General features: G+C 40.5%; 1 protein-coding gene across 1 annotated transcript in view; it reads right to left on the reverse strand.

Moving 5' to 3' along the window:
* The window catches only part of CPA6 (carboxypeptidase A6), a 309,118-nt gene that overhangs the window by 81,155 nt on the left and 210,736 nt on the right, over positions 1–17,227 (reverse strand). Inside the window, exons 3-6 of the mRNA XM_025394528.1 lie at positions 12,479–12,603; positions 6,121–6,235; positions 4,107–4,208; positions 1,402–1,503 (exon numbers count right to left, since the gene is read on the reverse strand). Coding sequence (XP_025250313.1) covers positions 1,402–1,503; positions 4,107–4,208; positions 6,121–6,235; positions 12,479–12,603 — 444 coding nt within the window. The remainder of the gene's footprint in view (positions 1–1,401; positions 1,504–4,106; positions 4,209–6,120; positions 6,236–12,478; positions 12,604–17,227) is intronic.

Genomic DNA, 17,227 nt, shown 5'->3' on the forward strand with positions numbered 1-17,227 from the left:
TTTAGATGTTATAAAGAAAAGGTTGCATATGTTGGGGGTGAGGGAAAACTTTAGCTGGAATGCTAGGGAGATACATTCTCGTGTTCTTCAATAATCTACACGACCATATCCTGTCAACAACAGATGTTCTGTACTTAACTATTTCTTTTTTTTTTTAAACCTGAAATAGCAGACAACATGTTGATATGTATACATTGGGTATTTGATGCAATGTAATAGAGTTAATTTCTTATTAGGTTTTGCATTTGTCCTAGCAGGATGAAATAGGGTTTTAAGAGAATGCAAATTACTCAATAAACTGAGTAGGAATGTTTAGAAAATTTTATTCCTCAATACTTATAAGATTAAGCATACTTTTGTGGTTTTGGTAGTGCCAGAGAGACATTTTGTAAATTCAGTACATTCTTGACATTTGTGAGCTATGTTTTCTAAGACCTAGGAGAGTTTTCAAAGTTACAAATTCCACTACAGCACATAATTTCCCCATAAAACACGGTAAAATATAACTAATACATTTAAATATCCTTTGCGTCTTTAATGGTTTTCTATAAGTACAGGGCTAAAAAATTTGTCGAGTTGTTTTGTGGCTAAGACCCTTCATATCCTTCGACTTTCACTTTCATTACCAGTATTAGTCACCCCTCAACTCCCAAAACTAAAAGTCAAGGTTAAAAAAAAAAAATCATGAAAGATACTACATCCTTGACAATGAATAGAAAAGTATCAGAACATACAAAAGTGTTGGCACAGAAGGCTGGCCCACTCTTGGGATAGGGACCCACTCAATGCACTAGCTCAGAGGGCCTGTGACTCAAATGAAGCATTAAGAAAATGAGAAATCACTATGAGTCATCAACGATTAGGGTTACTGAAAAATAACTGAAACTAAGAATGTTAAATCCACAGATGCTAAAGGTCTTCTGGTACCTAAATTACAGACCTATAGCAGGAGGGCACAAGCAACCCCTTGTTCATCTCTTTATTGTTAGAGCATATGTGGAATGATTTTGAGGAGGAAGTCAAGTAATGTAGAACTTTCTGAGCTGGATATCTTGTAAGAAATTATTTGGAACACCACAGATTGGGTTTTTAGCTGTGCCATATATGCATTGCTAGGTTAGTTCCTAATTTGTCACAAATTCAAAAAGGCTCTGAACTTCAGTTTCTTTCTCTGTAATGAGAGCTGCCAATTCCCACTTCCACGGGCACAGGTGAGGATAAGCTGAGCCAGGGTTACAAGAGGTCTTCATAAACATGAAAGTAGCCCATGGAATCAAGGTGTTACTGTTATTCAATCAGGTATCATTGGTTTCAAATTCCCACTTCATTTGTTAAGCAGAATAAAAACACAGGGAAGCACTGACTAGCTGAAATGGACATTGTGTAAAGGGTTTAACTTACTTCTTTTACAAACCACTGACAAAAGGCAGGACCGATCCATTCTCTGGCATGAATACCACAGTCTATCCAAACAGCTCTTTTGAGTCGTGAACGTCTGCCCAGCTGAAAACAAGAGCATTCACAGTAACCAACTCAGGCTTTTAGATTCACTGACCAGCATAATTTAATAAGGTTTCAGCATAATTCTTCATTATAGTGTGGTTCATTAGGTAACGCATAAAAAGGACAAAGGGAGTTCCTATCTATCTCGAAAGTCCAGGCTTGTTTATGCAGAAACAATACATTTATTGTCCTAATTATAATAAAAGAACCAGAAAGCACAAAAGGGAAAGGAAAATCCCTAAAATAGGTTGCCTCTTTATTTTTAAAAATTTTTTATTTTAATTAATTAATTAATTTTTAAGAGATGAGTTCTTGCTATGTTGCCAAGGCTGGTCTTGAACTCCTGGTCTCTTGCAATCCTCCTGGCTCAGCCTGCTTCTTCATTGTAATATAGTATGACTGTTAAGTAAAAAGCTAAGTCCTCCCTCATCCCCTTTCTCTCTCCATCCCAAGGAATAGTTCTTAAACAATAGCTATATTTTATAGGTGGATAAAGTCAAATTTTATTATACCATGAAATGAAAACATAAAACAACTTGATTTCTAGAATCAAGTGGCAGATTTTACTTTACAATCCAACTATATCAATATTACTTTTAACCTGGTTGCTAGCCGAGAAATCAATAGGAGCTCCTGTCATTATAATTACAGGGGATCTAATTTTAATTCGTTCATTAATTCACTCCACAAATACTTCAGGAAATCTTTTTTAATGTCAGACATTGTGCTCAGTACTGGAGATTCAAACATGAACAGACAAGGAATTTATATGCTAGTGGGGAGGGCAAACATGTAAGCAATCAATCAACAATTATGATGTGAATATCTATAAGTTACCATGGGAACATAAGAGTGTTATGTTGAATTTTCGTAAGTAATAAAAGGTGGCCTCTCAGAAGAGGAGCACTTGAGTATTTCAGCAAGACATAAAGCTTGTTTGGCAGACAAGTTGGAGGAAGGCATGTCAATCCTGGAAGAGAATCTGAGCACGCCATATTGGAGGAACTGTGCCTGCAGTTTGAGGAAGGAACAGCAGATAAAGCTCAACGTGGATTCCCTGGATACTAAATAAAGGAGATGAGCTTCCTCCTGTATTCTATGGCGGGCTGTGTCTGTGTGTGTGTGTGTTTGTGTGTGTGTGTTTGCTTGCTCATGTTTGAGGGCTCATATTGTGTGTGGAGGATGGATTAGAGCATGAGAGGGTCAAGAATGGGGGCTCCAAGGAAGCTCAGCAGTGAGGCAACTACTGCAATAGTCCAGGGAGAACAGACACAGAGAGAAGTCAGGGTAATAGCTATGAGAACAAGAGAAGCAACTGGGGCAGATCTGAAATATTCAGAAGAAAAAATGGTCAGCTTTTGGTGGTAATTTAAAGTGAATAGTTAAAGAAGAGGAACTTAGGATGATGCCCATGTTTCTGAATTGGGAGGAGAGGGATGCCATTCTGAATCTGAGGTGCTTTTCTGAATATCCAGGGAAGAGTGTCAAGTAGGCAATGGGGGTGAATTTAAGGTTCCAGAGGGTGGACTGCAATGGATACAGAGGTCTGGGATGACTGCTGAAATTATGGGCTAGCTGTGTCTATCTAGAGAGTGTTTGTGGTATGAAAGTAGGGCTGAGGATAGAGTCTCAGGGATTACCTGAACCTAAGAAAGAATAAGGGGAAAGGAGCCAGTGAGTGAGACCCAGATGGTCAGAGAGACAGGAGGAGAATCAACTAGGAGTGGCTGCTGGCCTTGGAAAGAAGTTTTAGAAGAGCTGTGGGGGCAAAGGCTGGTGAGTCAAAGTCTGAATGATAGGACAGGAAATAGAGATGGTGATTAGAGGTCAGTCTTTTTAGAAGTTTGGCTGAGAAAGAATGGAGAGCTATAGGTCAGTAGACAGAAGAGAATGCAGGGTCAAGAGATGGATGAGAATAATGCGTAGCTTCTGCATTAGTTTGTTCTCACGTCTCTATAAAGAACTACCTGAAACTGGGTAGTTACAAATAAAAGAGGTTTAATTGGCTCAGAGTCCTGCAGGCTATACAGGAAGCATGACTGGGGAGGCCTCAGGAAACTTAGAGTCACGGCAGAAGGCGGAGAGGAAGGAGGCACATCTTACATGGTGGAGCAGGAGGAAGAGAGTGAAGGGGGAAGGGCTACACACTTTTAAACAATCAGATCTCATGAGAACTCACTCACTATCACAAGAAGAGCAGGGGGAAATCTGCCCTCATGATTCAATCACCTCCCACCAGGTTCCTCCCGCAACATTGGAAATTACAATTTGATGTGAGATTTGGGTGGGGACACAGAGCCAAACCATATCAGTTTCTTACACATTTATATAGTTTTGCGTTGGTTCATCTTAAGCAGCACCAACTCACAAATACTTCGCATCGATAACTGAAAATGTTAGCAACAGTATTCTCTGGAATATCCAATGGCAAAAATGAAATATGGCTCAGAAACCTAAGGGAAAATATTTCTGAGATTATCAGATGATGTTAAATATGAGACTCTATAAAAGATCATTTCATTTCTTTTCCCCATAAGTCAAAGTTGAAAAAGATGAATATTTGGTAAACATTATGTATTTACATAGCAATTGCTTATTTTTACCTTTAAAATAAAAAGAGATCTTCCCTCGTATGATCTTCCAATAGAGAACATGTGAATGAGGCCTGAGTGAGTTTTATTCAGATGATGCATCCAATTTTGAATCTAAGAGCAAATAAATAAAAACTATGTTAGACTCTCTCACAATAATGGAGCTTCTAGAGAACAAAAGGAAACAAAAAGACAACAGTAGGTCTTAGAATTCAAGGAGTGCACATGGAATAAAAAATTGAACAAAAACCTACTTTCTATTTTTAATTTTCTTTGGGATACTTAAAATTACATTTAATTTTCTGCCTTTACAGATAGTAGCTTATGGCTTTATATTGTTCTTCCATTATCTACCATATATCATTAATATACTAGTTACAGATTTTTATTAAAAATTGATGTGTTCTGGTTTCTTTTTGAAAATCAGAATTTATTTCTATTTTCCACAAGCATTTAAGAGGAAAAGAAATAAATCAACTTTAGGAAAACTGTCCAAACTACTTGAAAGTGTTTCTTAAAGTCCCATATATTACAATTTGCCACTGAACAGAGGATGCTAAGAAAAAGGCATTATCTTTTTTCATTAAAAGGTTCTTCTACTGAGCTACACATCAGAGGGCAAACTCTGAATAATTTCTCCAGTGATAGTGACACATTTGCATTGATCCATTCATATACACTTACCTGTCATCAGGAAAAGATACATTTGAATGAATAAGGTGCTTCATTCCTGACTTAAAAGCCTTATAAGGTGTAAAAAAATAACACAAAAGTGTCCTATCATTTTATGGTATAAAAGGATCAATGTTGAAAAAAATAGCTAAATATATTCAGGAAAGCACCCATACATTCTTTTCTTTCTATTCGTATTTAATCTAATGAGCAGGATGTTTGTGTGTGTGTATATACACATACATTATGCATATCTATATTATATTTGTAAAATTTGACTTTTTTTAGTGCATGTTAGCAGTACTTCTGTGTGCAAAGTTATCTAAAACCTTTCTATTGCTTCTAAGCTTCAAAACATGTTGAGACATGAAATATGTGGAGATAATTTTGAAAGGAGAGTTGTCATCAAGAGAACCAAAAACCATCTTAAGAATAGAGCAGCATCTCATTTATTTTATGTCTGGCATTCCTTTGTTCAATTCAGAGGAAGCATGGAAAATGTATGATTCATTCATTTATTCCTCTGTCAACAACTGTGTATTTGGAGGTCTCTATTTGCCTGCCACTGGGGTTATAGTGGTGAATAAGAAAGAAATGGCCTGCCTTCATGGAACTTGTAGCTTATTAGGGGTGAAAGGCATTAATAAAATAATCACATACTGTGATAGTTTTTAATTATGCAATTATGTGATTATTTTATTAATGCCTTTCCCTGTGCTACGGGGGCATGTAATTCACTGGGTGTTGGTGGAGGAGGGGTTTAAATCCAATATAGGAGAATAGGAACAGCTACCTTTTTGCTTAAGCTGAGATTTGCAGAACAACAAGCTGTCCAGGTGAATAGTAAAGGATGAGGCAGTGTGGATGAGGGGGCTGTCAGTTCTCCAGGTAGGATAAAAACTCATGTTTAAAGGTGCAGAGGTGCCACAAATGAAGCTTTGCCTTTGAGAGTTCTCAACTTTGCAGAGGGTGCAAGTAAGGTCCACTCTACTCATCATTTTCTTAAACTCTGGTTAGCTTTACATTTCTTGACTTCTTAGTGGAGGCCATTATAGCTATAATTATAGCAACATTTCCCCACTCTTTCATTGCACTTCCTACATCCTATGTAAAAGTGGTATGGGTAAAGCAAGTGAAATTAAAATTATTTTGATACTTCTTAGATACCATCAAAGACTTAATAGAGGAGACAAGGTGCCTGGGCCATTTAAAAGCTACACATATTCTTCACATAGTACCTTCTCTGTCTTTATGCTTCTCCCCCAGAAGCATAAAGCACATCATTTTCTCCCTTAGACCTAAATGATAAAGACGCCTCTGTAAAAAACCAGAAAAAGCTCTTTTGATTACATACCTCTTCTAAGGAGTGATAAACTTCATAATTATATCCAGAGAGGGATCTTCGGTTTCTCTGGGTTTGCAAGTTGCTTCCGTTCTCTAGTGTTTTCTGAAGATCTTCTATGAGGATCCTGGATTTGGAACGACAGACATGATGAAAAGTAAATTGAGATATTGCAAAAATCAGGCAACATCCAAAGAAAATCATATGCATCTATGTAAAGAAAGACTGTGGTGATCAATATTTCTAAAAATACCAAATGTTGGGAAAATGTTATTTTTCAGGAAATGAAAACTGTTACATAAGTGGTGTAATGAATTTAAAGTGTAAAATTATAGGCAGATGTCCTCCAGTGACAGTAGTAGTAACAATAGCTGTTGATTCACAGCCACAACAACCGAATGATGGCTACGAGCGCTTAGATTTACTGAGTACTACTTACCTACCAGCAGCCAGGCACTGTGCTATGTATTTTATGTACAAAATCTTAGTTAATAGCCCTATAGTCTATGTGGTAGATTTTCTTGTTATTGGTATTTTTAAAATGGGGAAACTGAGTCTCAAAAGGGTTAAGAACTCACCAATATCACTTTTCTGGTCAGTGCCATGCCAGAATTTGAACTTGGAAGGTGAACCCAAATTCCAATCTTGAGATTCTAGGTCCAGGGTCATTTCATGAAAACTGAGCCTAGGCTTCTCTTCCGTGCCCACACCACCTTCTTTTTCCTGCTGCTTCTTCCTGCGCACATCCCTTCCATCACCAAAGAGACTGTGCTCACGTCACTACCCAGCACCCCTGACCCAAGACAGAGAGAAAAGGGAAAGGGGAAAAGAAGCTACAGTCCTCAAGAGGAAACTGAAGAAATACCCAGAGTTGGAAAAAGTGATTTCACTACCTGCCAGTGTCAAGAATGCCAAGAGAAGAGAAGCTCAGCCAATTATAGTGAATGCATTTGGAAATTAAAGGCTGAGGCCAGGGCGGGAGATTCCAGGCTTTGTGGAACCAGCTCCAGGTGGAGTCATTAGTGTTCTTGATGTGACATGTGAGTTAGATAAATACAGGCTTGTCTTCTCAATGCTCACCAGCCTCCACTAACTAGAGTTCCACACGGTAGCAAAGCACTTCAGTCATTTGCATTACTTAAAGATGTTAGAAAGCCTCCCAGTGATTTTACTGGGCCTGGCAGGTGGCTAAAAAGCTTTGCTTTTGTATTTTATTTTCCAAAAGAACCTGTTGTTTAATGGTTTAAGTGCTATTAAAAGAACATATAATGGCATCTTGAAATAACTTTCAAGGCTGAAAGTTATTTAAAGCCTTTAATATTGTTTTAAAAATTATTTTTAGAAATTATCTTGAATCACCTAAAGAAATATTTTCCATTCTGTGAAGGAAGTAAATTAACTTAGGGTCATACTGGGTATAGGACATTCTTTTTCATTTATTTATTTGTTATTTATTGAGCACCTACTATGGACAAAGCACTTAATCAGGAATTGATCATTGGCTTACTGCTTTTTTTGTTTCTATTTTTGATTTTAAAATTGAAAACATTTTAGAAATCAAAGTAAGGTGAGGAGGTTCAAAGCTTGGTTAAGTCCCTGACGGCTGCTTGCAGTGGCTCAAAATGTCAATGGGAGGTTGTTGTTGGTTTGAACACCATCTGTATTAGTGCTTTCTTTTTTACCCTCAAACTAAGAAGCTACAGATGATTAGGCTTGTATGGGTTAAAGAATTTTACAATATTGCTAAGGCAAGTCTTGAGCCAAATGAACCTCCATGTCAATTTTCTAACTTCCTTGTGTTAGGAGAGAATCTGGGATGGTCAAGAGGGATGCGAGTTTGACTAGGGCTGGGGTGGTTACAAATTGTCAACGTATTCCAATACTGCAGGGAACCTTCAGGTATGTTTCCCTCACCAAGATCATCTATTATTTCTCCTGGCTACTTTTTTTGATCCCAAGAAACTAAGGGAAAAAAAATGTAGATGGATTTGCCAAAGGCAGAAATCCATACTAGAATCTCCTTCTGAATTTCCAGTTGTTAAATTTTGTGGTACTTTGTTATGGTGGCCCCAGCAAACCAACCCAGGTCTCTGTTCAGTAACTTACATTGCACCCAAATGCAGGCCCTAGATCAGCCTTAAATTAAAAAATAATTGTGACACTGGAGGTCAAGTCCCATTTTCCTTGTTAAGTAGTTGACTAGAAACTAGCATATCCATGACAAACCTATGAAATGGAGTCTCAGAATGGTCTTTGTAAGCTGTTGTAGTTTCTTACTTCTTCACAGCCTGTGATGATTCCTACTCCAGTTGTGTATATTCCTGTAATGGTGACTAGAACTATTATAAACTTTCTGAGTGATGCCATTACTCAGTACAAAACCACCTCCTCAAAGTTTCCAGGGTGGGGAGGGACCCTCAAAAAATAAAATTTTTTTTTTTTTTTGAGGAGTCTTGCTCTGTCACCCAGGCTGGAGTGCAGTGGTGTGAACTTGGCTCACTGCAACTCCACCTCCCAAGTTCAAGTGATTCTTGTGTCTCAGCCTCCCGAGTAGCTGGGATTATAGCCACGCACCACCATGCCCAGCTAATTGTATTTTCAGTACAGACCAGGTTTCACCATGTTGGCCAAGCTGGTCTTAAACTTCTAACCTTAGGTAATCCACCAGCTCAGCTTCCCAAAGTGCTGGGATTACAGGTGTGAGCCACCACGCCTGGCCAAAAAATAGAAATTTCATCACCAGCTTTTACAGGTATTTACTTTATAGAATGACCAAAATGTTTTATGGTAGAATGAATCATTCCTTAGAGGGGAACTGATCACCTAGGGGCTGGACACATGGAGTCACATTACCTCCACTTTAAAAATCACTATAGCTATACATTATGTATTCTCGTACAGAGTAAATGACAATCTTTTGAAAATACTCCAGGCTACAATACTAAAAGTCAATTAAAATGATCTCTACCTACTGGGCCCATGGAATTTAATTGACTCATATGTTATTATCTTGAGACCAACGAAATGAATAATTCTAAATGACTGTTCTCCATGAAGAGGCAACTGATTTAAAACACTCATTTTTTAGACTTTATTCTCTGTGACATGAAGTGTGATATTTTATTCTATATCAGTTCCACATGACCTATATTTAATGACAGGAAATAGAGATTTGTTAAACTAACTGGTATATTCTTTTCTACTGAATAGTAATTAATGAAGCATGTGAGTGGTTACTGAGCACCTATAGATATAATTGCCAAGCTGTTTCCTGTCAGGCATTCAGAGAATCAGAGTAGGCCTTCAAAGCTAGAGCAATGACTAAAATGTGTCCAGTATGAACAATAGTTTTATGCACAGCTGTGATTCTATTCTAGAAGCACAGATAAAATACCTTTCTGTAAAAAGCATATCAGTACTTTAATAAAGCTGTAAATATCCTTCTCGCAGGGCAGTCTCTGTGTGGACCAGAGATGTCACTGCCATTTGGCACCTCTTGGCTCGGCCCTCCAGAGAGCCTGGGCCCTCACTATTAACTCACAGAGCTATCAGCCCACCCTAGGTCCCAGGCCCTCCCAGACCCCCAAACTCTGTGCCAGTTTTGACAGTACAACAACTTGCTAAAAAGTTTGGGTAGGTGAAGTAGTCACTTACACTCATGCCTCTCAACCCCAAAATCTTAGGATTCCCAGCAAAGGGCAAGTGACTCCCTTCCTCTCTGTCTCATCTCATTAAGTCACCACACTGCACTTCTCCTAGATCTTCCACTGACGTCCCTTCTCTTCTCCACCTGCTTTTCCCTATGCCCGCTGGAGTCTCCCTTCCTTTGTAAATTAACTTCCTACATTCTCTAGCCTCTTCAGGGAACTCTTTTTTCTCATCAGACATTTGACTTTTTAAAGGATACACATTCTTTTGTGGCTTTCTATTCCCAGTCTCCCTCTCCACCTGCCTACCGTGGGGTAGAAGGGAGGAAGGTCAGCATATTCTCCTGTATGCCATGAATCTTCTGGCTTACAGGGAACGCTCATTCTCTCTGCAACATCATGCCACTTCTTGCTGCTTTCCTCGAACTCTTGGCTCTGCCTCGATGTTCCTGCCCCAGAAGTACATTTTCTCCCTCCTCCTCTAATCTTGCCATCAGCCAAGGAGATTCAACATGATTCTCTGGTGATTTAGGTCACCTGTTCTTGACTGCACCAGCCTCAAAGATATCCACACAACACTCCCCTTCAATAATCTCTGTGGCTACCCTGTGGATCTTGTCACCAGCCATAAACATTCTACCCTAGCACTCTGAGCATCCAACTACTCACATTTTGTCAGAACTTCTTTCCTTCCCATTTGTTTCCCTCAGTAACACTACATTGTTTTCAATACAAAGACCTTAATATCTTCCCTGATTCTTCCATTTGGTCCCCTTATCCCTCCTAGATGCTCCTGCCTTCCAATCCATATTAGACCCAGGGATGAATACTTGAACTAGTATCTCACTAAGCACCTCAACTTTCTTGCCACCCTGACCTTTCCATGGTCCTATCCAACAGAACCTCCACTCTGTATCAGTGTTACAATCTCTCGTCTCTGCAACAACCACTTCTCTTTGTTCATACCCCAGTTTTTCTTTTGGTAATACCCTTTAACTCCTCCTTCCTTACTTTCAGTAGACAATTTTGCTTCTTCATTCATCCAGAAAATTTAGCCATTGGCTGTAATCTTTTTTGACGTGTCCACTTTCCTCTCTACAATCTTAAGTAGATCCACCACATTTATCTCTTTAGTTTTAGAAAATGAGGCATCCTTCCTGCTGTTCAGACACTTTTCTTTCTGCACATTCTCTCTGGCATCATGGATGTCTTCCTCCCTACAGGCTCTTCCCTCAGCCTACAAATACCTCACGACTTCCCCCCTACACAAACAAATCCCAAATCTACCAGGTAGGCATCAGTGATGCATCTCTTCCCAGTCACTTCTCATTCTCTGCTTCTCTTATTCTAACTGCTAAGAACAGGAATAGACTCTGCTGCTGTGTGTTCTCACCTCCTGTTCACATCTATGTCTTCTAGTGCGAACATTCTAATCCACCTTTAGAGTCATCAATGTTCTTTCTATTGCCAGATCCAAAGGAAACTGGTTGGTCCTTTGCTTGCTGGATATCACTGCAGGCAGCACTTGGTACTCTGGACCCATCTCTTTCTTTAAAGTCTTGCTTTTCTTCTTCAGCTCCTCTGACTATCTTCTACTTGCTCTTTTCTTTTTTTTTGAGACAGGGTCTCACTCTGTTGCCCAGGCTGGAGTGCAGTGGTGCAATCTCAGCTCACTGCAACCTCTGCCTCCTGGGTTCAAGTGATTCTTCTGCTTAGCCCTCTGAGTAGCTGGGATTACAGGTGTGCATCACCATGCCTGGCTAATTTTTGTATTTTTAGTAGAGACAGGGTTTCACCATGTTGGTCAGGCTGGTCTTGAACTCCTGACCTCAGGTGATCCGACCACCTCAGCCTCCCAAAGTCTGGGATTACAGGTGTTAGCCACCGCACCTGGCCCCACCTGCTCTTTTCTTACTCCTCTAACCATTTTTTTTTTTTTTAAACTAACCCTCAAAATATCTAAATCTGTTCAAGTTTGTCTACTCAGTTACCCAAGCTAGAAAACTTGGAGTCATCCTTTCACTTCTTCCTTTCCTACTTAACATCCAACATGAGGAGAGTCTGCTCTGACATATTTTTGTAATGCTCTTATGATCCTACTACTCTGGTCCTACTCAGAGCCTCATTCCCTCTTCCCTGGACTAGTGTTTCCTATCCCCTCCACCTGACCCCACTGGCATGCACCTCCTTTGCAATGGGGCAGCACCACCCACAAGACAAAGTCTGAGCTGCTGCCCCTGCACATAAGATTTCCCACCATTGGAACTCCCTATTTCTCCAGCATCATTTCTTTCTGCCCTTTGACTTGCACTTCATACACTAACCACTCTGCACTCATATGCTGCTTCTTCCTTTGCTTGTGTGGTCCCCTCTGCCTCTGCCTGGCTGGCATAGCTCCTGCAGAAAGCCTTTTCCACTCCTGCCTTCTCATCCACTCTCTAGGCCTTGCTAGGCTGCTTTCCTTTCTTCACAGAAAAATGTCTTGTTTCACTGATCACTTAGCGGTAACAGTGAATAGTGAAATGAAAGGTCCACATGGTTGCTCCCATCCCCCACTGGACTAATAAGCTCTTCAAGGTGAATATATTCACGTCAGTTTTCCCCATATGAAAAATTGTACCAAACACACTGTCATAAGCGCTTGATAAATAACCTACATATAACTACCATTTGGTTCAGTTTAGTACAAACAAATTTTATAGCAAGTGAAAAGGAATGCTTACTTGTACCGGATGTTGGCTTCCTGTAAGAAGGCTAACAGGGCTCGGGAACCGTTTTGGGGGATATGGACATCAGTAACTGTTCCCTCTGATACATAGGAGATACTGCTGGGCTGCCACAGGTCCACCTGTAGTGCAGGAACCAACCTATAATTCATGTCCAACTTAGTGGGGGAAAATCTGTGTCACGATGTCAAACACATTCTTTTGTTTGCATATAGTAACCAAACATATTTTGGAATTAGACTTAACGCTTTCATCATCAGGGTAAAACTATTTTATCTTGAATTTGAGTTTCCAAATTATATCATATCCATATAGAACTTGGTAATTGGCATGTAATAGTTTGAAGACCAATAATATTAAAGCTACAAGGTAAAAATGAGATAAAATAGTTATAGGTATAATTTTGATATTGTTTTAAAATTATTTGCCATGCAAATACTTGAAAAACTGCAAGAAAAAAAGGTATAAATCACCCTTCATCCTACCACACAAAAACACTGTGGTAGCTGGGGAGTATTTGGTAATTTCAAATGGAACGTTCTCTCATTCTTGGTCTTTTTCTTTTCTTTCTTTTTTCTTTTTTTTTTGAGACAGAGTCTTTCTCTGTCACCCAGGCTGGAGTGCAGCGGCGTGATGTCAGTTCCCTGCAATCTCCGCCTCCCAGGTTTAAGCGATTCTCCTGCCTCAGCTTCCCAAGTAGCTGGGATTATAGGTGCTTGCCACCAAGTCCAGCTAATTTTTGTATTTTTCTTTTTTTTTTTAGTAGAGACAGGGTTTCATCATATTGGCCAGGCTTGTCTTGAACTCCTGACCTCAAGTGATCCGCCTTCCTTGGCCTCCCAAAGTGCTGGGACTAAACATGTGAGCCACGGCGCCCCGCCTAGATGGAACATTCTCTAGATGCTTGTTCTTCCTCCGACACATGCCTTTCTCCAATTCCTACTCAGCCTTCACTTGTCAATATAAACGTCCCTTTTCAAGGAAGACTTGGCTGCTAGGGTAGATCTCCTTGTCGTAGCTCTTAGAGAACCTGGTGCTTCTTTCATGATGTAACTTCCTCTTGCCAGAAAGTAAGCTCTGGGAGGGCGAAGGGTTTGCCTATTTGGTTGCCACCCGTCCTGAAACAGTGCCTTACGTAAATTAGCGACTCAGTATTTGTTGCATGAGGGTAGACCTCCCCCTATTTAGTAATTCACTACATGTTCAGTATTTTGCAGGAGAGCAGAAGCCACATCTGTTTCCTTCCTATAGTGTCCCCAGTGCCTTAGCCAGTGCTCTGTGCCTGGTAGGAGCTTGGCCTTCATCAAAGGCATGATGGAACGCAGATGGAAGGGAGGAAAGCCCTATCTCTGCAGGAGCTTGGAGCATCATTTCTAATTAGGCACCGTTTGTCTTCACAGTCCTGCCTCTGTCTGCCCCTGACTGCTCTGGGCCTCCCTCTTCCTGCATCTCCAGTCTTGGAGGATGCTGCAGGGCCTTGATCTCTGCTAAGCCCTTATCTGATAAGGTTTAGTTACTTTATCTTCACTTAAGTGTCAGTGCCTGCATTCTGTGAGGAACTCTAGAAGACCAAAAATACTTTGTGACTCAGGAAAATAAACCTCTAATGATACAATTTAGTCTGGAACAGGGTAGAGAGGCTTTTATTTTGGGGACAAAGAGTCTACCTGTTTTCTTTCATGCAGCTGACTCCTCCACTGGCTTGCAAGGGCAAATCTGACTCAGCTAACATGCCAGTCCAACAATCAGTGCACAACAGAAGTGTGAGGCTGGAAGGGATGCTGAGAGGTCATTCAATCCATCTGTCAGCCCTTGGGCAAGGACACATCTAGGACTGCACCAAACTGTCCCCAGTAGGTGTGTCTAAACCAAATCTTTTAAGTCTTCAAATAAAGGAGAGTCAATAGTATCCTAATTGAACTCATTCACATTTAACAAGATTGTCAGACATTTTTCTTAATCCCTTCTATTGCAGCATAGTTTCGTTTTTTTTTTTTTTTTGGTGTTCTGTTCTTCAGTGAGGAATAGCTGGTTTCTTGCCTTTATAAGAAAAAGCATGTTGGTATCTTTCACTTTTCTTTATATATTAGATTTTCTAATCCTTTAGAAGATTGAATCTTTGGGACTTGCCTCTAAACCCATTACAGAGACAGATTTTTGATATTAAGGATAACAGTTTGCTGCCACCCCTTAATGCCAGTGAATATGAGGAAATTGTGCTGTATTCAGAGGATAGAGAGGCACAGGTAGCTAAAATAATATAAATTACCACTCTGGAGATGAGTCTGTAAGTGCTATTTTCTGGGGGTACATGCTGAAATAAGAATCCTCATCCCACAGAAGAGAGCAGCTTCTCCACAGGAAAGTTCCATGAAATCGACCCTACAGCAAGGCTTGGAGAAGGCTTCCTGGGAAACCTTCTCAGAAAGTGTGCTTAGAAATGTGCTCAGAAAGCTGTTGGCCTAAAGGACACTGATAAAAAAGAACTTGCAAAATCAGGAATTCTATTCTGGTGTGATATTATGAAAGTAAATGAAAATGAATTATTGGTTTTTCTCCAGTAATATTTTAAAGAAAGGGTATCTGAATAAGCAGCATGGATATTTCAGTCGGGGTGGTGGCAGGCAGGTGCCTATAGAAGACATATGGGACAGTAATTACCATCTGAGATTTATAATGTTTCATCTGCTTTATAGAAATCTCTAATCTTTTCAATAACACTTTGAGGAGGAATTAATTGTAGATACATTTAATGAAGGAAAAGATTCAGGTTCATAGAGGCTAAGTCATTTCCCCAAGGTTGCACAGGTACAAAATGGCTGATACAGGACATGCTTCACAGCAGTGCCCCTAATTTACTGACCCGGTTCTTGTCTTCAGGATTTTCTGAGAATATGCCAGAAAAATAAGCATCTTCCAACTTCCTGATCTAGCATTTGGGGAGGTCTGGTCAGTAGGTCTCACATTCTGGTCTTTCCTGTGGGGTTATTTGTCCTGTAAATTCATATGCAAGTATTTCAAGGTTCCAATCAGTGTAGGTTCCTATCAATCATTTCCTTAGGGCCTGATCACATCTGGATGAGATAGTTAGTAGTTCTGAACTGCAAAGCTGTGTGAGTCTGTGCTACAACATAACAAAAGTATCAAGAACCTCATCAGGGTGGTCCAAGGCTGTTTGCCAACCATTCCAGGTCTTTGCTGCAAGCAGCCACCTGATACTCCACAGGAAAGGATACTCCCCTTTGTACAGCCTTCTGGCCTAGGAACCTGGTTACTGTTCCCATGTGTTCCTTTCCTCACATGATTACTAGTCGCATATATACAGACATGTTTAAGAGGCCGAGGTATTTCAGTGTCATGCTCAATCTGACAGCCATGGGCTGGAATCCTAGCTCTGGCAGCATCGGCTGTGTGGCTTAGGGGAGGCTTTTAACATTTCTGAGCCTCAGTATCCTCATGTGTACTGTGAAGATAATCTTAAAAACATACCCAACAGGCTTTCTTGGAGGATTAATTGGAATCACAGAAGCAAAATAGCAGAGGGTCTGTCACATAGTAGGAGCTCAAAAGACAACCAGTGTTTATTATTATTGCTATTTGAAAAGCATATGAAAAGAGGGACTGGTTGGAATAAGAACAGAGTTCAGCTTCGTGTGGTTAAGATGAAGAACGTGATGAGATTGTGTCCCTACTTAGAGATTAAAACCTAGAGATGGCTTTAAGGGTGTGGGGGCAGGAAGCAATAAATAAACAAAAAAATATAAACAATGCAGGAATGTTTCCTAGCACAAAGTCAAATGGCTGAATTGGAAGCCACTATAGTGGTGGTAAATTCCATAGGCCCTGGAGTCTGACTCCCTAGGATCTGATGTAGTCTCCCATTTAGTCTCTGTGTGATTTTGGGCAGGTTCGTCAACTTTCTGGGCCTTGTTTTCTTCTTTGGTAAATTGAAGGTGATAATTGTATCTTCCTTATTGGTCAATATTTAATAATGTTAGTAGTGATAGCAGCAGGAGACAGACCTATTCCTAGGCAGACAGGGATAGGTACCTGGTGAAACCCGACCTTCACGCCAAAGACAGCCTGAAGCCTGAAAACTGAGCTGCCAGTTCTGGGTGGACTCCACGAGCTGAGTGAGAACTTCCTTGATGCCTTTTTAGCTAATTAAATGGTGCTTTTTTCAGGCCCGCCCATGGACCAATCAGCATGATTGGTCCCCCATTCTGAGCCCATATAAACGCTGGACTCAGTCTCACAGATAGCTACCCACTTTCAGGCCCCCTCTCACACAGTGGGCTACCCACTTCGGGTCCCTTCTGGTGTTTGGAGTTTCCTGTGGCTCAACAAAATTTTTCTCTGCCTTGCTCACTCTCCAGTGTCTGTGTACCTGATTCCTCTTAGTTGTGGGACAAGAAGCTGGAACCCACCAAACTACTGTAACACGTGCTCCTGCTCACTGAGCTACAGGAGTGAGAAAAAACTGCTGGCTGTTACATGCCCCCATTCGCCAAGTTGCAGGCACATGACTGAACAAGCTGTGACATGCCTCCGTTCTCTGAACTGCGAGGTGGTGGGAATGAATGAGCTGTGACACACTCCCATTCACCAAGCTACCAATGGCAGGAAAAAGAGAAAGCCCCCATTTCTTGGGGGCTCAGACCTTGGGACTCCCTGGGCGACAGCTGTAACACCCCTGGGGCTTTGCAGTTGCTAGCATCTCCCAGTTTTTGGGTGCCACTGTATTCC

The sequence above is a fragment of the Theropithecus gelada genome, chromosome 8, assembly GCF_003255815.1.
Source record: "Theropithecus gelada isolate Dixy chromosome 8, Tgel_1.0, whole genome shotgun sequence".
NCBI lineage: Eukaryota > Metazoa > Chordata > Mammalia > Primates > Cercopithecidae > Theropithecus > Theropithecus gelada.